This window comes from Macrobrachium nipponense, chromosome 15 (genome assembly GCF_015104395.2).
Source record: "Macrobrachium nipponense isolate FS-2020 chromosome 15, ASM1510439v2, whole genome shotgun sequence".
Classification (NCBI taxonomy): Eukaryota; Metazoa; Arthropoda; class Malacostraca; order Decapoda; family Palaemonidae; genus Macrobrachium; species Macrobrachium nipponense.
In genome coordinates, this window is record NC_087208.1 from 76,194,122 (window position 1) to 76,214,271 (window position 20,150).

The 20,150-nt window shown below is 42.9% G+C and overlaps 1 protein-coding gene across 1 annotated transcript in view; it reads left to right on the top strand.

Moving 5' to 3' along the window:
• The window catches only part of LOC135195072 (piezo-type mechanosensitive ion channel component-like), a 347,594-nt gene extending 327,692 nt beyond the window's left edge, over positions 1–19,902 (top strand). Inside the window, exons 57-58 of the mRNA XM_064221446.1 lie at positions 7,487–7,607; positions 17,458–19,902. Coding sequence (XP_064077516.1) covers positions 7,487–7,607; positions 17,458–17,628 — 292 coding nt within the window. The 3' untranslated portion in view covers positions 17,629–19,902. The remainder of the gene's footprint in view (positions 1–7,486; positions 7,608–17,457) is intronic.
• Positions 19,903–20,150: the final 248 nt, after the last annotated feature.

The following is a 20,150-nucleotide window of genomic DNA, read 5'->3' on the forward strand; positions in this document are numbered from 1 at the left end:
TTCCCTCTCATTTCAGGGTTCGTTCTATTGTATAGGCCTCTTATCAATGTGGTCAATCTATTCACCAGACAAGTAGGAGGTTACAGGAGTCATGACATCTTTACTTGCTTGAGCAACTGGATGCATGACATTTCTAGGTGGAATCCAACTCCAGACACAGACAAGGGGCTACCCTATTCCATAGGGATAAGTCTCCTAATATAAAAAGTGATGGTTTTATCCCTGTAGGAATAAATAACAAATTTTTAAAAAATTTGTATTTTTGCAAGGTATGTAAACCAGGCCTTTTATATAGGTTGTGCCCAACTTGATCGCCTTGCTACAAAGCAGGGCAGTTAAGTTGCCCTGTGGCTGAAGGAAAGAGTGAAATGGCAAAGTTCCTAGTGAGATTCTATTTCTTGTTTTTGCTGCATCTACAACTCAGAGTGATACTTCAGTACTGGTCAGCTTAGAAACTCGTCAGATTTTATACTCTATAAATTTTGACAAGAAAAAATTATCTTGGCATGCATTGTTCACTTGGTACTTGATGCACACACTAATATGTACAAGTTTGAGTTAAGATGCTGTAACGAATTACCCCTTTCACACCAAATAAAGGGTTCAAGTGTTAGTAACGGCATAGCTTCAGATCAATTCAAAATCCCTTTTAGTCCACAGTCGCCTTTTTTTGTGCATCTTTTATCCTTTCATGCTATTTTTTTTTTTTTTTTTTTGCACACAGTACCTCATGGGTCCTAAGAAAAATAATTGATAATAATGAGAAAAATAGATTAATTAGAAGCAAGATAGAGCAAAGAAAATATGAAAGCTAAATACAAGAAACGTATATGCATGTCTGATCTTGCTGCTGAGTACCATATGCTAAAAGCTAAGATCTCCACCATTGTAAAAAAAATAAAGAGGCACGTATAGCAGTGGATGCTGCTAAAGGAGTCAGAGTTGTGACACAGAAAAGGTCTCAAACATTCAAGTAGGAAAATTTCTGTTGATCTAATTAAATGAAAAATAGTAAGTGAGTAACAGCGTTTCCAAAGCTACAGTTTGCCAAAGAGCAAAATTTTATTCTGCCAATCTTTATTACCAAACTTGAAATAAGAGCTGAAATTAGTGACTTTGAAGCCAGCCTTGGCTATTTTGATAAATTATAAAAGAGAAGGCATAAATAGTTCGGTGAGTCATGGAGTGACATCCAGTACCAACAAAAATGCTACCTATGAATTCTTTTTTTAATTTAGGAATTATGTAAAGGTTGAGAGTTATTTTGAAAAAAAATACGAAACAGGACCAGAACTCATAATGAAAAGGAATCACCAGAGCACAAGCCAGTGAAGGACTAGCTAACTCTGTTGGTGTATGGGAATGCTAGTGGTGACAAAAATCAAGCCTCTAGTAGTTTATCATAGTGAAATCCCTTTAGTTTTAAAACAATAATGTTAAAAAAAAAGGCAAGTTACCTGTGATGTGGAGTGTAAACAGCAAAGCTTGGGTCACCACCTGGTTTTTCACAGAATGGATTAATGAAGTTGTTGGTCATCTGTGAAAAAATATTAGCATGAGAAAAGTTTGCTTAGTAAGATTTTACTGATTTTAGACAGTGCTCTTGCCCACCCTACAGACTTGCAGGATGAGTTGTTAGAGGAGTCAAATCTCAAAACTTGGGTTCTTGCCTAGAGCAGAACTACTCCAATCCAGCCATGAACCAGCAGGTCATCTGTAATTTTAAAACTACACAACGGCATTGTATCAGAGGTGCTGTGGGATGAGCTCAGACACTTAATTGATCCTTAGAGAATTCTGGGAGAATCATTTTAATATCCTTCACTGGAAAACTCTTACTAGTAAGGTCTGTGGCAAAGTCTCTTATAGGAACATGAACTCTACATAGAAGAATTTATGAATAGAAGCTCAAAGAAACTTTGAGGCTGAGCCTAGCTCAGTTGTGAAGGCTACTGTGTCTCTGGGTAAGTCCATAAGCCTGGATGTCTGTTAAGAAGATATGGAAGAGTTAGTGGAGGAGCACAGAGAAGACATGGCCATCAAGGAGCAGCTAGAGATTCAAAGAGAGCAGCAGTAGATGATGGCTGAGGAACTGTCATCAGGTGATGAGGATGAAAAGGTGAAGCTCCCTAGTCCATTAATAAGAGTGTGAGGTGTGAACAAAGAGGCAGGTCGAAGTGTACTGATCCTTATTACAGGTAAGGAAATTCAAATATACAGCATGCAGGTGGAAATGTGGTATTCGACCCGCGAGAGAGTAAAAGTGGGTCGGTGAGAGCCGATTTGTGTTTCTTGTGAGACATATAACTTAGAATATAAAAGTACATAAAACATGATCTTATAAGATATATACATTGGCGGAAAGCACACTGAACGCTCTCGAGGAGGGAAGTAAGAACAACGTGATTGTAGAATTATATACAGAGGAATTTGCGATAAGGCGTTGTCCTTACAAATACTCCCCCCTAAGACAATAATTAGGGCGTAATTGTTGGATGATTTTTAGTGCTTCTGATCGCTACTCGCGGAAGCGAGCGGGCCGGCCTCGGGTGCGTGAGACCAGCTGCTGTGGTAGATCCTCAGCCTCGGAGTCCTCGGAGTCCTCAGGGATTTTTGGGGACGGGATGCCTCCCTGAGGTGATCCTCGGGGGGTTCGACCATCTTCCGAGGGCGGCCGCGGCTACGACTGGGTGGTTTGGCGATTAATGGAGTCGCTTCTTGCCGAGGAAGAGTGAGGCGCCCTATGGGATCCGCGTCGGCATACTCTCCGTCCATCAGGAAAGCTGGTTTCAGTCGGTCGATTGTGACCCAGTCCTCGCGACCATTTATGGATATGAAGTACTCCTTGTCGTTGCGTCGGAGGATGTGGAAGGGGCCTCGGTAGGGTCTCGTTAGTGGCGGGCGGCAGGCATCGTCCCTGATGAAGACGTGTTTGCAGGACGATAGGGCCTTCGGGAGGAAGTGTTTGGTTCTGTCAGAGAAGGTCTTGATGCAGGGCGTGAATTTTCCGGCAGATTCCCGAAGTCTGGTGAAGGAGACATCTGTGTCGTGGGCGTTGGTCAGGAAGAACTCGCCTGGGACTGCCAATGGTTCCCATATACCTTCTCCGCAGGTGATGCTTCGCCATTCGCCCGAGGGGCAGTCCGGAGGCCGAGGAGGACCCACGGTAGTTGGCTCTTCCAATCCTCGCCGGTGCAGCGTACCATTAGGGAAGCCTTGAGAGATCGGTGGACTCTTTCCACCATGCTGTTAGCCGCCGGGTTGTAGGCGGTGGTGGTGTGTAGCGATGTCCCCATCAGGCGGGCCAGGGCAGCCCACCACTCCGACAGGAAAACGGGTCTGTGGTCCGTCGTGATATCATCCGGCACTCCGAATGAACTGATCCAGCTGGCGAGAAGGGCTTCGGCGCACGCTTTGGTGGTTGCCTCCGACATCGGCGTCGCCTCAGGCCATCTGGTGGAGCAATCGATTATCGTCAGGAGGTATCTGGCACCTTCCGACGGGGGCAGGGGACCCACGACGTCTACGTGAATGTGGCCGAATCTTCGTTTCGGCTGCGGGAATTCCCCCACGCCCAATTCTGTGTGCCGACTTACTTTACTTGTTTGGCATGGAACGCAGGTCCTGGCCCACTCGAGGGAGTCCTTCCAAATTCCATGCCAGACGAACTGCTATGTCAGGAGGCGCATTGTTGTCCGGCCCGAGGAGTGCGAGAGTCCATGTATGACGTCGAATACGGCTCTCCTGCGGGAGGCTGGAATCAGCGGGCGCGGGTGACCCGTGCTGATGTCGCAGAGGCGTGCACCAAGGGGCGTTGGTCTGTCCTGATAGTGAAGGGGGCACCCTCGAGGAGGTAGTGGAAGTGGCGCAGTGCTTGGTACACCGCCAGGAGCTCGCGGTCGAATGTGCTGTATCTCATCTCGGCGGGCGACAGTTTTTTACTGTAGAAGGCGAGCGGCTGGGACCTGCCCTGGACCATCTGCTCGAGGACGGCCCAGCAGGCAACGTTGCTGGCGTCAGTGGTGAGGTGTAAGGGCGCAGTGGGTTCCTGGTGGGACAAGGTTGCGGCTCTGGCGAGGGCCATCTTCGTGTCGTGGAAGGCCTGCGCTTGTTCTGTTTCCCATGTCAGGTTTTTTGGTTTCCCCTTCAGGACCTGTGTTAGAGGGGACATGTTGGGGGCGACGTCAGGGATGAACCGGCGGTAGTAATACACCATCCTGATGAATTCTTGCAGGGCCTTGACCGTAGTTGGGGTCGGAAACTTCTGCACCGCGTCCACCTTCGAGGCCATGGGGTGCACACCTGCTGCAGAGATCTCGTGTCCGAGGAAGTCCACCCTCTCGGCGCCGAAGGTGCACTTGTTGAATCGGACGACCAGCCCGTTTTCCTGCAGGCGTTTCAGAACCGCTCGGACATGGTATAGGTGCTCCTCCGGGACCTGGAAAAGATCAAAATATCGTCGACGTAGCAGACGCAGAAGGGCAGGTCCCCCAGGATGCTGTCCATCAGGCGCTGGAAGGTGGTCCCTGCATTTCTCAGGCCGAAGGGGGAGTAATGGAAGACGTAGGAGCCGAAGGGCGTGATGATGGCGGTCTTGGGAACGTCCTCGGGATGCACTGGAACCTGAAAATAAGATTTTAAAAGGTCCATTTTTGTGAAGATTTTTGCGCCATGGAGGGCCCCAGTCAAGTCCTGCATGTTTGGCAAGGGGTAGTGATCGGGGATCATAGCGAGGTTGAGTCTCCTGTATTCTCCGCAAGGCCTCCGGGTGCCGTCAGGCTTCCGTACCATGTGGAGGGGCAAAGCTCAAGGGCTTGATGCTTTCCGGCAGATACCCATTCATTCCATTTCCGAGAACGCCCTTTTTGCATCCTGAAGGCGGCCCAGAGGGAGTCGTCGGAACTTTGCGTGCGTTGGGGTCCCCGTGGTGGTGATGTGGTGGAATATTCCGTGCTTGGGCGGCGTCCCCACCACCTGACGAAGTTCCGGTTTGAAAACTTCGGGGAATTCCTGCAGGAGGTTGCCATACTTGTGGGGGCGCCTGGGCCCGCTGCAAGCGGTAGGGAACGGCATGTCCCCGTGTCGAGGAGGCGTTTGCGACCCATGTCAACCAGGAGGCCGTTATGCACCAGGAAATCCGCCCCCAGTAGTGGAATCCTGATGTCTGCGATGGTGAAATTCCAGACGCAGTTGCGCCCTAAGATGGATATCTCGAGGGACTTCGTGCCGTAGGAATGGATGGGGGTCCCGTTTGCGGCGACGAGGGCAGTTGGGTTGTCAGGCCCACGGCTGCGGTCTTTTCCTGATGGCGGGAATATCAAGTGCATCGCCCCGGTGTCCACCAGCATCCTCCAGCCGGAGATCAAGTCGCGGACATAAAACCCTACGGCGTATGGTTCCGACGAGGCCGCTGCCAAGGGCGACTTTGGTTTTGTCTGCCGTCGCCATTTTTTGGCTGCTGGAAGGTGCAAGGGCTTTCGCATCTCTTGGAGTACCTTCTGAACTTCCGGTGGTTGTGGCACCAGGAGTTTTCGCCCCGCTGTGTGTGGGAGGACTACCTCTGCGGCAAGGCACACAGAGGATCGGGGAGCTGCGAGCCTTGCAGCCTTGCTCAACAGCATCAGCTTTTTAGCTTTCTCCAATAGTTCGCCGTCGGGGAGGGTGTATGTGTCTGTTAGCTGTCCTCGTACATCTGGCTCGAGTTGCTGCAGGAATATTTCGCGGCTCAGGCAGATTTCCTTCTTCATCCCATCGGGACCTACTTCGGGCAGGCGGAGGAGGACCATCACCGTGTCCCAGGCATCCTGTTAGTCGGTGCCTCGCATTGGGTTTGTAACTAGGTCGAGGGCACGGGCGGCTTTCTCCGCTAAGGGCATGGAGTAGGCTGTCAAGAGTCTTGTCGTTAATTCGTCGAGTGTGACAGGTTCAGTCTGTGCTCGACCAGTCAGCCAGGGAGTTATTCGGTCGAATACCTCTGCTGGGAGGAATGACATGACGAGGTCAGCCTGCAGTACCTTGTCCGTGAGTCCCGCGACCCAAAATTGCCCTTCAGCTCGGATGAACCAGACGGTTGGGTTCGCGGTTGTGAAGGGGGGCAATTTGACAGCTTGAGCAGCAGCTGTGTGCGAGGCTGCCGTTGAGGCAGAGGAGGCCTGGGTATCTTGCGCGGAACTGTCTGCGTCCATTGTTCGCTCTCACAAAACGGTCGACAGGAGTCGTAAATGGCGGGCCAAACCGTTTGAGGAACGCCTGAACACACCTTGGGAAGGTATGCCGTATTTAGTCCGTTGGAGGCGTTGGTTTTTTCCACGGTAGGAGCTTTCAGAGATCTAAACTGAGGCGCCGTGTGAGTCTCCTAAAGATCTCTGAAGGTGAGCGGCGGTAGTTAGTCCCTTAATGGCTGAGCCAAAACCGCTTGGGTCACCATCCAAACCGGGAGGTCACCAGCTGTGAGGTGTGAACAAAGAGGCAGGTAGAAGTGTACTGATCTTTATTACAGGTAAGGAAATTCAAATATACATCTTGTGGGCAGAAATATGGTATCCGACCCGCGAGAGAGTAAAAGTGGGTCGGCGAGAGCCGATTTGTGTTTCTTGCGAGACATATAACTTAGAATATAAAAGTACTTAAAACATGATCTTATAAGATATATACATTGGTGGAAAGCCCGCTGAACGCTATCGAGGAGGGAGGTAAGAACAACGTGATTATAGAATTATATACAGTGGAATTTGCGATAAGGCGTTGTCCTTACAAGAGAGATTTGTGCCAAATGGATGAACTGCAAATTTTGCGGAAAAAACATCACTCTTACAAAGCTCAAACAAGCCAGAATGTAAATTTGTCGAGTGATGACACAATATCCCACTAAAGAAGCATTCTGAAAAGATATCAATTGCAAACGATACTAGGTAGGTTTTTGTGAAAATTAAACCTGTTGAGTCTATCAAGGCTCAGTAATGATAAAATACAGGGGGTTGGAAGTGGGAAAGACGCCAGAAGCAGAAGTGCCCATTGTTTTTTTGGAAGGGAGGTCTCCTTCCAAACATTAATCTTCTGTCTCATTACCTTCCTCACTACCATCTCCATATGCCATCAGCTCATCTCATTACAGGTAAAATGTAGTAACCATATACATAGTACTGTATTTATTTGTATTTAATCTATTTTTTACTTATGATCATGTATTTAGTTGTAGATAGTAAAATGCAAGCCATCAGTGCATAAAACACAGTGCTTTCTGGGGTTCAGGCACCAGTTAATTTACTTTACTCCTTATGTGAAAAATTAACTTGGTGCTCATCATTTTCCTCAGTCGTCATACCTTCTGGAACCAATTAATGATGCGTATGAAGGATCTCTGTACTGTCTTTACATTAGTTAAGAGTGTTGTGCCTATGATACACTATTACATTCTATTCTCTTACTTTTTATTTTTTAATGGTCATTGAATTCCATATAAACTAAAAGAAATTTTATTTATCAGGATTGTTGGAATGTACACCACACTGGTGCTTGTTGCTGGGAAGATGCTGAGAGGTTACTTTGCTGGGTCAGCCCTTAAAATTATGTTTGAGGATCTACCCAATGTTGATCGAATTCTCCAGGTAAGTTTACTGTTTTCCAAGTACAGTAGTTTAATTTCCCCTTCTGCATTTTCAAAATACACTGAAAATACAGTAAGTTGTTAGACAAGCATCCCTATTGTAATATTGATTAATCATTTATAATTATACCAAGAGGCCTAGCACATTTCAAGGTTGTTTTTAGACTTTTTATAAGATATTTAAAATAGGTCTCCTTAAACAGCATCATATTGAATCATTTTCTGATATTTGGATTTAATGAGAGCAAGAAAATAAAAATATAAGAAAGCTAAGACCTTCAGTATTATGGCCAAAATGTAAACTTTTCATATCATACCCTACTCATACTTCTTTTTGTTTAAGCTTGTTTCAAATTGACAAAAATAACGCTTGAAACAAGAAAGCAAATAATGTCATACGTACTGTAGTATGTATAGTACATACTTTAATTAAGAAGGTGTAAGTTGCACATAAACATATGAATATTATTATTGAATGAATAAGAGAGGTATTTTAATGGTATATTAATATAAGAATGAAATATTGACTATAAGAATACAAGGAGATGCGGTAACTTTTTGTGTTTTTCCAAATATTTCCTTGCAAAATTACAATTTAGCTGACATACTGTTATAAAAGTTGAAAACTAAAACCAACAGCAATCCCTTGGTATATTTACGAGCAAATAAATAAAAAGATGTCATGGTATAGAGAGAGGCAATAGAAAATCCCTTCATCAAGTCTCAAGGCACACTGATCCCCCATTCCCGAATCCTGATGATTCCCCTGTCTTGTGTAGGCTGCTGAGCTACTACAGTTGCCATAAGTCATTTATGGACCATTGAAGTGATATGAACACCTTTCCTGCTAAATTCTTCCAAATCGTATGGCGTGTAAAATTATTAATACATTCGCCCATTCATCACTCAAAACTAGTTATTAAATCCTCAATGAACATGCTCGTCCATTAAGGGTTAATATCATTTTAATATTTCAATATCACAGAGAGGATAACTGTCTCTTTTGGTACCTTATCCTCTCTTACCAAAGCAGATTCCGTGAGGCGGACATAGCCTATGAAAGGGGCTTGCAACCCTTCCGGGTAGAACTCGAAGTCCTCAATCCTTCGAGTTCCGCAGCCCTCAATTGTAAGCATTCTGTCCACGAAAGGTGCATAAGAGGCCTCTCTCCATGGGTTGTTCGGGTGAAAGGGAGGGAGAGTGGAAGAGTCCGGCATTAGGGAGCCTTGGGCTGCTTGGCCGGCTTGCTGAAGCCCCGACACTACCCCTTGCTGGAGACCTGCAACAATATTCTCCTGCGTCACCAGCCTATCCGAGATGGCTTGGATAGACTGTCCCGAAGCATCTAGAGAGGTGGATATGTGGGCGAGTATCTCCTGAAACTTGGTTTGCACCAAGTTTCCGACCATGTTGCCCATTTATTGCATAATGTTAAAAGTAAAGGTCTCCGGGTCAAAGGAGGAGGGCTCTGCCTTCTCCTTGGGTACCTTGGATCTCGTTCCTTTGGAGGTGGATGCCACAGGGTCAGCGGAGGAAGAGTGAGCTCTTTCCTTAGAAGACTTAGTCTTCGACCCTTGGAGAGAGACTCGTGCTTAACCTTGTCTGCTCCGGGATGGTGAGCCGGAGCTTTACGGACTTGGCTGGTACCTGACTTCTTTACTTGGGGCTTTGGCAGCGATTTAGAGTCCCGCTTGCCCTTGACTTTAGGGATCGCCGAAGAAGATTTCGGTCGGACCGACAGAAATCCCCCGGAGAATCCCTGGAAGGAGGTAGAAGAAGAAGGTGAAGAAGCTCTGGATGTACTCAAGGGGAGGCCTTGAGCACCTACAAAACCTGCCTCACTAGCAATCTTACCGTTGCCCATGCCGTCCACAGTCATGGGCTCGACGTCGAGATCCAGTGCCGCGACTTCCTCCGTAACCTCCTGCGCTGATGCCTCCTCTGGGGGCTGGGATACAGCTTCTTGGATCGAAGCGATCAGGGGAGCTGCCACTTTGGGGTCCACGTAGCCAGTGCTCTTCCCACCTGGGAAGATAAGTGTAGCCATCTCTTGAGACAGAATGTAGGGCTGGGCCTTGGCTACGTTACGCCCGAATCCACCCACCCATACCTTGAGGGTGGAGAGAGCAGCGTCCCGGACAGGCTGAACTCCCTGTAAGAGAAGGGTTAGTGTTAAAACTTAAACTTAACTCATATTACAGTGTAACTTAAACTAAACCCCGGAGAGTCACCTACCTCAGAGGAGGCTCGTTCCACGAGATCGTAGCAGGTGACACAGTTCTCATGGTGCCACACTATTGGCCCGTGGAGGTGGACCGCGCAGGTGGCGTGGGTCCGGCAGACATCATGCCCACAAGGATCTTGGAGGACGGCATTGCAGCCGGTCTCCATACAATGGGTTGCCTGTAAATAGAATGATACATGAGTACCATTGATAACCTTCCGGACTATGTCCATGGTTGATATGCCATAACACCAGAGTGTTCCGGTGTTCCAGAAATTATGTCCCAGTCTCGGCCTTCTCTTTGCCATGTACCATGCCGAAGAGTCCGGTAGAGCTAGTAGTAAGTAGCTAAGTGTTTCCGGTGGTGCCGGAGAACATAAAAATCCTGAACTCAGGGTAGCTACTACTACCATACGCTGGAGTAAGGAGTAGTCCGAGCAGGTACCGGGTGTAGAGACGGTAGAGACCGGGTAAGGTGGCGGAGATTGATAACTCCGCCGTAATAACTTAAGCTAAAATGAGGGAGTAACTCCCGGAGGAGCGTGGTGGCTCCGTTAAACTTAAACTAAAGCAGGCATTTTAAAATTAAAGATATACATGCAACATATAAGAACCCCGCTATGAGGCCGGAGCCTCCAATCAGTCACCATCCCCAAGGGATCCTGCGCTCGCCGGAGCGGGTAGGAGGGGGTGACTAATGACAGGGGTATAGACCCAGAGAGCCGAGGAGAGCCGAGCTCCCCCGAGCCTGGTGGGGGATATGGAGGGAGGGGGAGGAGTACGGGAGCGGGGTGGCTACTACGCAGTCGCCTGGACCTCTCACAGCCGGGTGTGAACACACCCGCGGTGAAGAAGGCCAGGCGGTAAGAAGGCCTATAGGCCAACTAGAGCCGTCTCACAGACATGGAAATAAATCAATAACCTAAAACACATGGGGGGAAAGGAAATAAAATTGAGGCAGAGAGAAAGAGAGACGTCCTGGAGGAACTAGGCTGAACCAACCGAGAAGGGTGGTCAAGACCTGGTAACTCCGAGCAGCTAGCCTAGTGTCGTGACGAATAAACGCGGGACAGGCGGCCAGGGTGGTTCCAGGACTGAGAAAGAGGACCAGGGTCCATTACAGAGGTGCCTAACAGAGGTAGCCTAACCAAAAGGGAACATGCGTGCATTTAGGTAGGGCGCCGAGTAGGCTATGTATCGAGAACATGTGCTCTGTTAAATTCCCCCGTGTAGTAACTAAAACGTCAATAAATGCATCACTGGCAAGCATAAAAAGATACTGCTAGGTTAATAACAGAGCCCACACGGTATAGGAGACCGCGTGGGACACGAAACAAGGCAACACAAAGGAGCGAGCCGCATGGGCCGCCGACTCATAAAAACCTAAATAATTCAATTAAATGTGCCAAGGGCAGCCCCTAAATAGTGTCAACTATTAATAGCAGTACTTAACTTGGATGCAGTAACAGCTTGACGTTCCATGATGGTAAAAAGGGTTCCAAAACGAGAACACAACACAGCAAAGAAAAACGTGTGTGCAGCGTGGTCTTGCTATCAAAGGAATGACGTCAGAGGCGCTAGCCATAGCGGTAGTAGGTAGTGAGCCTTAGGTCGGCTCCTCTCTAGTTGAGGTTTTTTGAAGAAGGAAGAGACTAAATGGAAAAGGACCTGTGGTAGTGGTTTCACTCACCCCAGAAACCAAACCGACACCTTATAATAAAGGTGAGCGAGCCAGAATAATCTGGCATTTCCAATTTAGCTTTTCTCTGGTATTATAGCAATATTTTACCTTAGAAATGAGTGCTAAAGGAACCATTTCACTGGGCGACACAGGTCCTTTGCCCAGAAATAGATTTTTCCTTCATCAAAATCCCTTTTCTGAGCAGCGTAGCTGTAGGTGCTATAATGAGGTAAGAAAACCATTTAGGAAGCTTTAGCCACCGGGACGGTTAACTATTAGCAGGTCGCTATTATGGGATGGTTTACTATATGGAGGCCACTTCTAAGGGAGGATTCGCTATAAGAAATATTTAAATATGCGTTGAAAAATACATTTTATGAATATTTTGAAGTTTATATTCATATTAATTGTTGTAAAAAAGGAGTTCTAGCTCAGATGTTGAGCTGACAATCAGGCCTGAAGGGACAACGGGGGAGGGGTCGAGAAAGAGCGATGATTTTTAAAGTTTTATTTCAAAACTAAATCTGTAAACACATTTTAACAATAATTGTGACCAAGTAAGATATAACAAATCCAAAACAAATGTTGGCTCGATCCACACTGCAAAGATTGGAACACCACATGCTCCACTAATTAAGAAAACATTCTAAGTCCACAAATGGAACTTTTCCTCAGTAATTATCACATTGCCGAAGGTGACCATAACATTAAAAGTATTCGCAAGATCACGCAATACAGTGAAACCTGTAAAACACAGCATTAGCTATAATCACAACACGGAGGGGCAGATTATTTTCATACCCTTCAAGCTCACAAAACTGATAACAATGTGGCAATAACCTGACTATCGAGGAGAACTGACATTCGCTTACCTGTTCATGGTGTTAGCTCTAGGGATACAGGCAGAGCTAAATGAAGTCGAGTTAGGTAGATTGTCATCTTGGTGACACTATGTTAGGACTAGTTTGTTACGCACAATTTTTTATCCCAGCACCTACTAATTAATGATTACACAAACATTTACCATTCGTGTCGATTTACCCCTTTCATTGGTCAACTACAAATCTAGCAGCAGTGTAATGGAGAAATCATAAGTTTTCGCCTGACATGCCAACTTGTTTCCTAAATACATACATTGATAAAATTCTCAATGCCTTCTTATGGACAAGAATATTTTGAATGTCTACATAATTCTCTTCATATCTCGTTAGTCAGGTTATTCTTTGAGTGTGCAATGACAAAAAATACGACGACGGACTTCGATTCAGCCCGGCTGTCCATCTTCTCTGTGCTTTAATGTGAACGTTGTGAAAGGTTTGTCGGGGAAAGTGGATCCGTGCTTTTTGCGACAATAGTGCTGTAAATAGTTATTTTTAATGGATTTAGTCACGAAAATAACATGATAGTACAAATAATTAGTGAATGTGTTGTTCTACAGTAAAAAAAAAACTACAAATAGGTGAAGCCACGAATAGTTGGGAGTCGACTGTACTAGTTTCTATTTATACCAGTGTCTTGCACACAGTACGTATGTAATATAATTGGTTGTTAATAATGAGAAACAGTAATGAATTCTTAGACAAGTCACAATGCTGGTAAGTCTGATTTAATCTATGAAGATTTGCATTTGACATAATGAACTTTTGCTTCTAGGTCTATTTGCCAATGCAGATATATTCATTATCAATGGTATCTACCAAAAATGCGACAGGCATAGAAAGCATAACCTAGTGTAATCTATTAAAAATAAACCTCGCACTATACACGATGTATATTATGAAATCATATTTTTGGAAGAAAATTTAAAGATCACATGATACATGAGATTGGATGATACACGAGTATGTATACAAATTATGGCTCTTTTGTATGCTGTATTTGTTCTGATACTGATACAAACCCACAACATCATGTAATAGGAGGAGTTTAGACGCCTATGCACAGGCAGCTATGATAGACATTTTTTAAGAGAAGCGCTTGCATAAAAGATGCCCATAGGACCAGATGACCCCAATTTTGTTCTTTGTCATCGTTGTGTTTGCTGCTTTTGACTAGTGACCCGCTTCCTTGGATTAACTGTTTCTGGAAACTTCTAGTCAGTGAGGAGTTGTGCATTAGTGTTTTTGTGTTCTTTCCCATTATGAAAATTTCAACGAGACCTGTTTCCTAAGTGCCCGGGTATTACGCGGAAAGGAAAGAAATGTAAATTTTTGTCCCTGCTAGCAGTTACTCCACATTCATTGTGTTCTAAGTGCTGAGAGCAAGATTGCTCTCAATCCTTAATGTAAAGAATGTGAATCTTGGTCTCCTTCCCAGTGGGATAGATATGATAACAGAAGTTAAGAAACATTCAGATAAAGGGACTTTATCCCTGCAACCAATTGAACTTATCCTGTCCATTACGTGTATTCCCTCGCCTGTTATCTTTGCATCTTCTCTTCTTCCCATCACGCTCGGTAGCCTTCTCTTCCGGCTTCAGAGCCCAAGTCCGATATGCTACAGGAGATAATGTCAGTCCTTACGAAGTTTTTCGTTCAAGACAAGTTGCCAGATTTGTCTAACCCAGTGAAGAAGTCTTCAACATTGGTTAGCAATATAAAGAAGATCAAGAAGACGCATGCTAGCCCTGTACTGAGTCCCAGCGGTTACCGGAGGGGCAAGGGGTCTAGGACTCCTACCATTTCTCCCTGTGCAGTTCACGGTCCAAGTGGTGACAAACGTAGTAGAAGTTCTACCTCACCTCCATCTTCCTCTTCAAGTTTTTTCGCCACCCATTACCAAACGTCACCATTTTCAGTCTTCTCCCGAGAACTCCTCCCGATCACCCTCAAAAAGTGTGAATCGGCACGTTGCTTCTCCGAATATACATTCGCAACCTTCTCGTTATGGATGGTTTTCTGCTTCATCTAGAGATACCTCCCAGTCATACTCTCGAAGCATGATTCGGCATGGTACCTCTCTGAAACATGAACATAAACGAGAGTACTCTTCAGTGCCTAACTTATCCAGGCGCCGAACTGTTACTCCCCGCACAAAACAGTTCATGAGTATTTCCCGCTCCCATTTTAGGAGCGGTTCCTGGCGTCCCGATTCCACTAAGAGATATGCTGATTCCAGACACCAAACTGTCACGCCTCGACCTGAGCAGTTTTCAGATGTTACCAGGTGTTGGTCCACAAGTGGAAACTGTTGAAGCAATGTTCACCACAAAAGGAGTGTAGATAAAGATTCCGATCTTTCTTCCCACAAACAACTTCGAAGTCGTCTCCTCTCTGCTGACAACAAGGTAAAGGTAAAATTCCTTCACTTTGAAGATGTCCCCAGGGGACATTGCTCTTCTTGAACTTATGATTTTGATGAAAGCCATGAGTATTCGACGCGGCTCTCCTTCTCTTATCATTCATCAAGACATATTAGGAAAAGGAGATCACATGATTCTCCAGACTCTCTCACTTCTCCTGAATTGAGACAGAAGGCCAAGCAGACTCATTCTCCACATTGCATACCTTTTTTACAGTTAGAACTGGAGCATCCCCGGATGAGGATTCAAGTTTTGCTCATGCAACTCAGGATGTGACGGAAGAAGCTATAAATTTTGCAGACCATATAAAGAAAATTAGAGAAATTTCCGAATACCCAGAGCATGACAGGAAAAATAAGGAAGATTTGCAGACTCCTCTTTCTTGGAACAAGTAGCTTCTTCTACTACAGGAACTAAACAGTCCATTCACCTACCGTTAACTAGGATGGTGAAATCCGTCAATTAAAGAGATAGACTTAATTACTGGAGAGGAAGGTTCCTTAGCCTCTTCTCGATTGCAAAAGTTGTTGCCTCCTCCCTTACCTAGACAAACCAAGTGTTATGTGCCTGAAAACCCCACTTCTCTCCTAAGGATTGTGAATGGTAGTTTGTCTCATCTTTCGAATAATACCTCTTTGGATTATTTAAGACAGTCAAGTGCAACTCTCTCTAGCTCAGAAATGGTCAGTTTAAAACTTTGTTTAGAAAGGACCTTGAGAGCTACCACTTGGCTGGATACCTGTCAAGGAGCTCTATGGAAACCGATCCAGAAGACTTTCTCATGATTTTTGGGCTTTGATTAAGGACTTTTTCCATCCACCTGGTAAAGCCTTAAAATATATGGCAAAGAATAATGCAAATGTTTGGGCTATTGTTCTCTTAATGAGACAAGATTTTCTTCTGTCAGCAGCTCAGAAAAATATGTCTTCTGATATTTGTCAGATATTTCAGGTTATTTCCGCCAAGACTTGCTTGAACAGGCTATCTCTGGTCAGAGAGAGGATGCTAAATTTTTTGTACCGTTCTCTTCAACTAGACCTCCTTCAAGAAGACAGCCCTTCTCTTTCAGTAGAGAGAAACAGTCTAGAGCAGCTGCCCAATCCTTTCACGAAGGGTCAGACAGAGAAGAAGGACGTTAACAGTTCCTCCGCTCCCTCTCGGTTTGGGATGAGTAGACCAGGACCCCCAAAGGGTTCCACTTGATGAGGAAGGCTCCGGTCCCCATATTCTTCCTTAGACCAAGGTGGGAGGTTGTCTCGAGGACAAGTAGAAAGAGTGGCAAGCGGCCGAGGCAGAACCTTGGAGTATTCTAACCTTGACAAATGGGTACATTTTACCCTTCCAGCAGAAGCCTCTTTTGTCGCCCGTTCCTCTCAAGTTTCCCTCTTATCGGAGAAACATTCCCAAGCAGAGAGCTTTACAACAAGAGATTCAAAACATGTTACACAAGGGGGCTGTGGAGATAGTGCAGTCCCCGTCACCAGATTACTACAACAGCCTTTTCCTAGTACAGAAAGCAACGGGTGGATGGAGACCTGTGATAGACCTGTCTGTTCTTTCATCTATCAGACAGGGAGACTTTATGACCTCCCTGGATCTTCAGGATGTTTATCTACAAATGCCAATTCATCCTTCCACCAGATTTCTTCATTTTGAAAAAATGAATCTGCCAAACAAATGAAAAAAATCTGAGCTAACTTTTGGTGTCTGGTGTCCATGCCAGAAATCAAGCCCCATTGAAGTAATCTTCATTTGACCTATGGGTATTTTATGAAAAATTCAACCCACAACATATGTCAACTATTGGAAACAATAATTCTTATACAAGAAAGTTTTCTGAATCTTCAACATTTTCATTTTATGCAATATATTAAATAAGATTTCATATATTCAATAAAAAAAAACCCTTCCAGCTAACTATACTTTTTAATCCTTTAATCAATTTTTGACACAGAGCAATATTGTCTGCTAGAGCACTTATTCTGTTAATTTTTTGTAGTCCCAATTTTAACCATTTTTCGGTCTATACTAAACATTTATCACACACTACAGACAGATTTCTCAGTTTAAGGAACAGAAGAAAATCTAGGACAAATCTCTCATTTTCTTTTTAGTCCCTCAAGCACAAGATTCTTGAACTGCCAAGCATTTACAGATAAATTTTCAACTTTCCTGTTGGTTTATTAGTATCCAAATCATTTTTTTCCTTTATACATGCACATCAAATTTAAGTATACAGTATTAAATATCATACTCGTAGCTGTAATTAGCATGACTGACATTATGAGCAGCACAGGCGACGGAGAACAGTAGGTAAAGAATTGATTCATAATGATGTCTGTGAAAGTTAAAATCAAATTAAGGAATTTCTCCTTTTTTATTTCTTTCATCCAATATTTTTACATCTAGGATAAAGGGTGAATACTGTATTCGAAAAATGAGCACATTACAGTGGTACATAACGTAAATGATGTCTCATTTCGCATTTCTGGTGATTTCTTGTTATAAATAAAAATTGTTACCAAAATAGCTCGTGCAAAATATGTGTATACATTACAAGTACCAAACATTTTCTTACTTACAGTATTGTTTACGTTGAAAGGTCGTTTCCATGATTTTCAAATCAATATTAACTTTCTTTCTAGCTTTGCTTGGATATATATTTGGTTCGTGAAAGTAATGAACTGGAATTAGAAGAGGATCTGTTTGCAAAACTGGTATTCCTCTTCCGGTCACCCGAGACATTGATCAAATGGACTAGACCAGAAGAGGAAGAAACGCCTGAAGATGGAGACGCAGATCCACAGTTAGAATAAGAAGGATATTTTGATTTTAACACAGGGAAAAATTGTGTAAACATTTAGTAATCATCAGTATCATGTGCTCTGTACTTTCAGAGTCACTTTGAGGTGTTTGAAGTTGTTTCAAATTTGTATATGATACTTTATGTCATTTGAAGGTGTCATATTTTGACAGTTGAAATTTTTGTATTTTGCAAAATCGGTACAACAGATACAGTCTTTTATACTTAGGTGTAGTTATATATTTGGGGAAATATGGCTATTCATTCCTTGAAAGATGAACTGGAATAGAAGGTTCATTATATTTTGGTAATATTTCCTCTCTGAAAAGGAAAACTAGTAGTACTGTATCTTTTTTTATGAGTTAATGCTTTCAGGCCAAGAACAGTAGTTCAAAATGTAGTTGTGAATGATAGTCCATTCTCAAGAACAAAATGTGTAATGTGTTTGTCTAGAAAATTAATGCTGATTGTTATGGCTTCAAAATATGTATTGTTAGGCTATTGTAACAATAGCATTCACCTACAGTCACATACTACTTATAAAAATCTGTAGGTTGAATGCTTAAGATCCATATAGTACCTACATATACAGAATTAAATTGATGATAATTAAAAAAGAAACTGTTTTCTGACTTATGAATATGACTTGCAAAATACAGGATTTGTTAAAGACATCGAGGTGATTAGAAAAGCAGTCGACTACATACTGTAAGTTTACAAGTATCTCGAACATTCCTTTTTAGCCGCATGTGTATAGCACAAAATAAAACTTATAAATAGTACTTGGTGGTCTAATAAAGGAAAAATTTTATTATTTTAGATTTTGTAAGGGAAAAAGACATGCTGTATATTTCTGCTTCAACATTTTAGTCAAAATACTCAAAAGACTATTAGAAATTTTAAAACTGAAGACATTGTGACAGAAAATTCTTATTCTTCAGGTCATTGACTTGAAATGTAATGACATAGTTATAGAGGCTTTTGAAAAATGTAGCATGGCACTGATATTGCTTTAATAGTGAGCTACTGGCATGAAATGTATAGTATCTAAAGAAAAAACTGGTAAACAACTTTTTTGTTACTGAAATCTTGTAATTTTGAGATCTGGAGGTGCAGTATTTTGAAGATACAATAGCAGAGCACGGTTTGACCTTGTAAATGGTAACCAGATACATTGTTTTTTAGCCATGAATAGAAGCATATTTTGTATTGATTCCCAATAATGGAACTTTTTATGTAAATACGGATACTATGATTGCTTCTTGATTTTTTATAAGAAAGTGAAACCGACAAACAGGGAGCAATTGAGCCAAATACACATCATATTCCTATTGATATCGTTCATGGAGATGCTGCAGATCTCATTTTTGTGATTACCAGTTGAGTAGTCATTCTACAGATTTCATATTGTATAAATGTCTGATAAACCATCACTCTATATGAGTTTTATATTGCAACTGCCATTTGAGCAGTCGTTTTGAAAATTTCATTTTAGTGTCATTTGTCAGTTCAGCAGTCGTTTGCAGATTTCATACTCTTGGTAGTTGTCAAATGGCCAGTTAATCTGTATATAATAGATAATTTGTTGGCCCCTGATGTTATTCGGCCAGTCTCTATGCTGCAGAGTTGAGATAACTGCAATCACCAGTCAGCAGTGATTGTGCAGAATATTATTGTGATTATTGGTATCATTCTGCTGATCTTCGATAATTGTATTTGTCTCAAGCAATTATTTTGAAGATCTCAAGAAATGCTAGTGTCAGATGTCACAAAATTATGACTTAAACTTTACTAGTGGTGCAGCTTTCAGCTTTTGTAAGAACATTTAGTATATCATTGGATTACAAACTTTTTATTACAAAAACACATACCAGTTTATTTACTCAACTCTTTATAGTAGTGAAATTACAATAATAATTTGGAAAACATATTTGCCCTTAATTGATTACCACATATAAAGTGCAAGATATTCAAATATTCTAAAATGATGTATTGAGGATTTTTATAATTCACTGTTTAGTACAACAGTATTTCAGTGACAGAAGGAAATAAATAAAAATCCATTGTATTATGAGTAGATATGAAAATCAACTGTAAGAATAAAAACTTTATTTATTACATTGAAGGTCAAATCATCCATTTTATGTTCTTATAATATGTTATTGTTATCGCTTATATAATGTACAGGTAATACAAAAAATATTGTTCACAGTATTCGGTTAAATACGTATAGCATTACAGAAAATTTACTTTTTATTATTTTTGTAGAATTAAACATATGCGAAGACTTGCTATTTTTGTACCTTAAATTTAAGCTTCATGGTTTAACATTTTACACGTTAAACTATTAAACACATTGCAATTTTGTACTCAGGCCAGCAATATTTGAAAGAAGAGTAACAGAACTAATTGCAAGTTGAAATACTGACCTTGTTTCTTTGCCAAATACCCAATATACAAGTCCTGTATAGTAACACTCTCCATATTGGGGTTTGTGACATGTGAACGACCCTTTTTTTGGTAGGTACAGCTGCT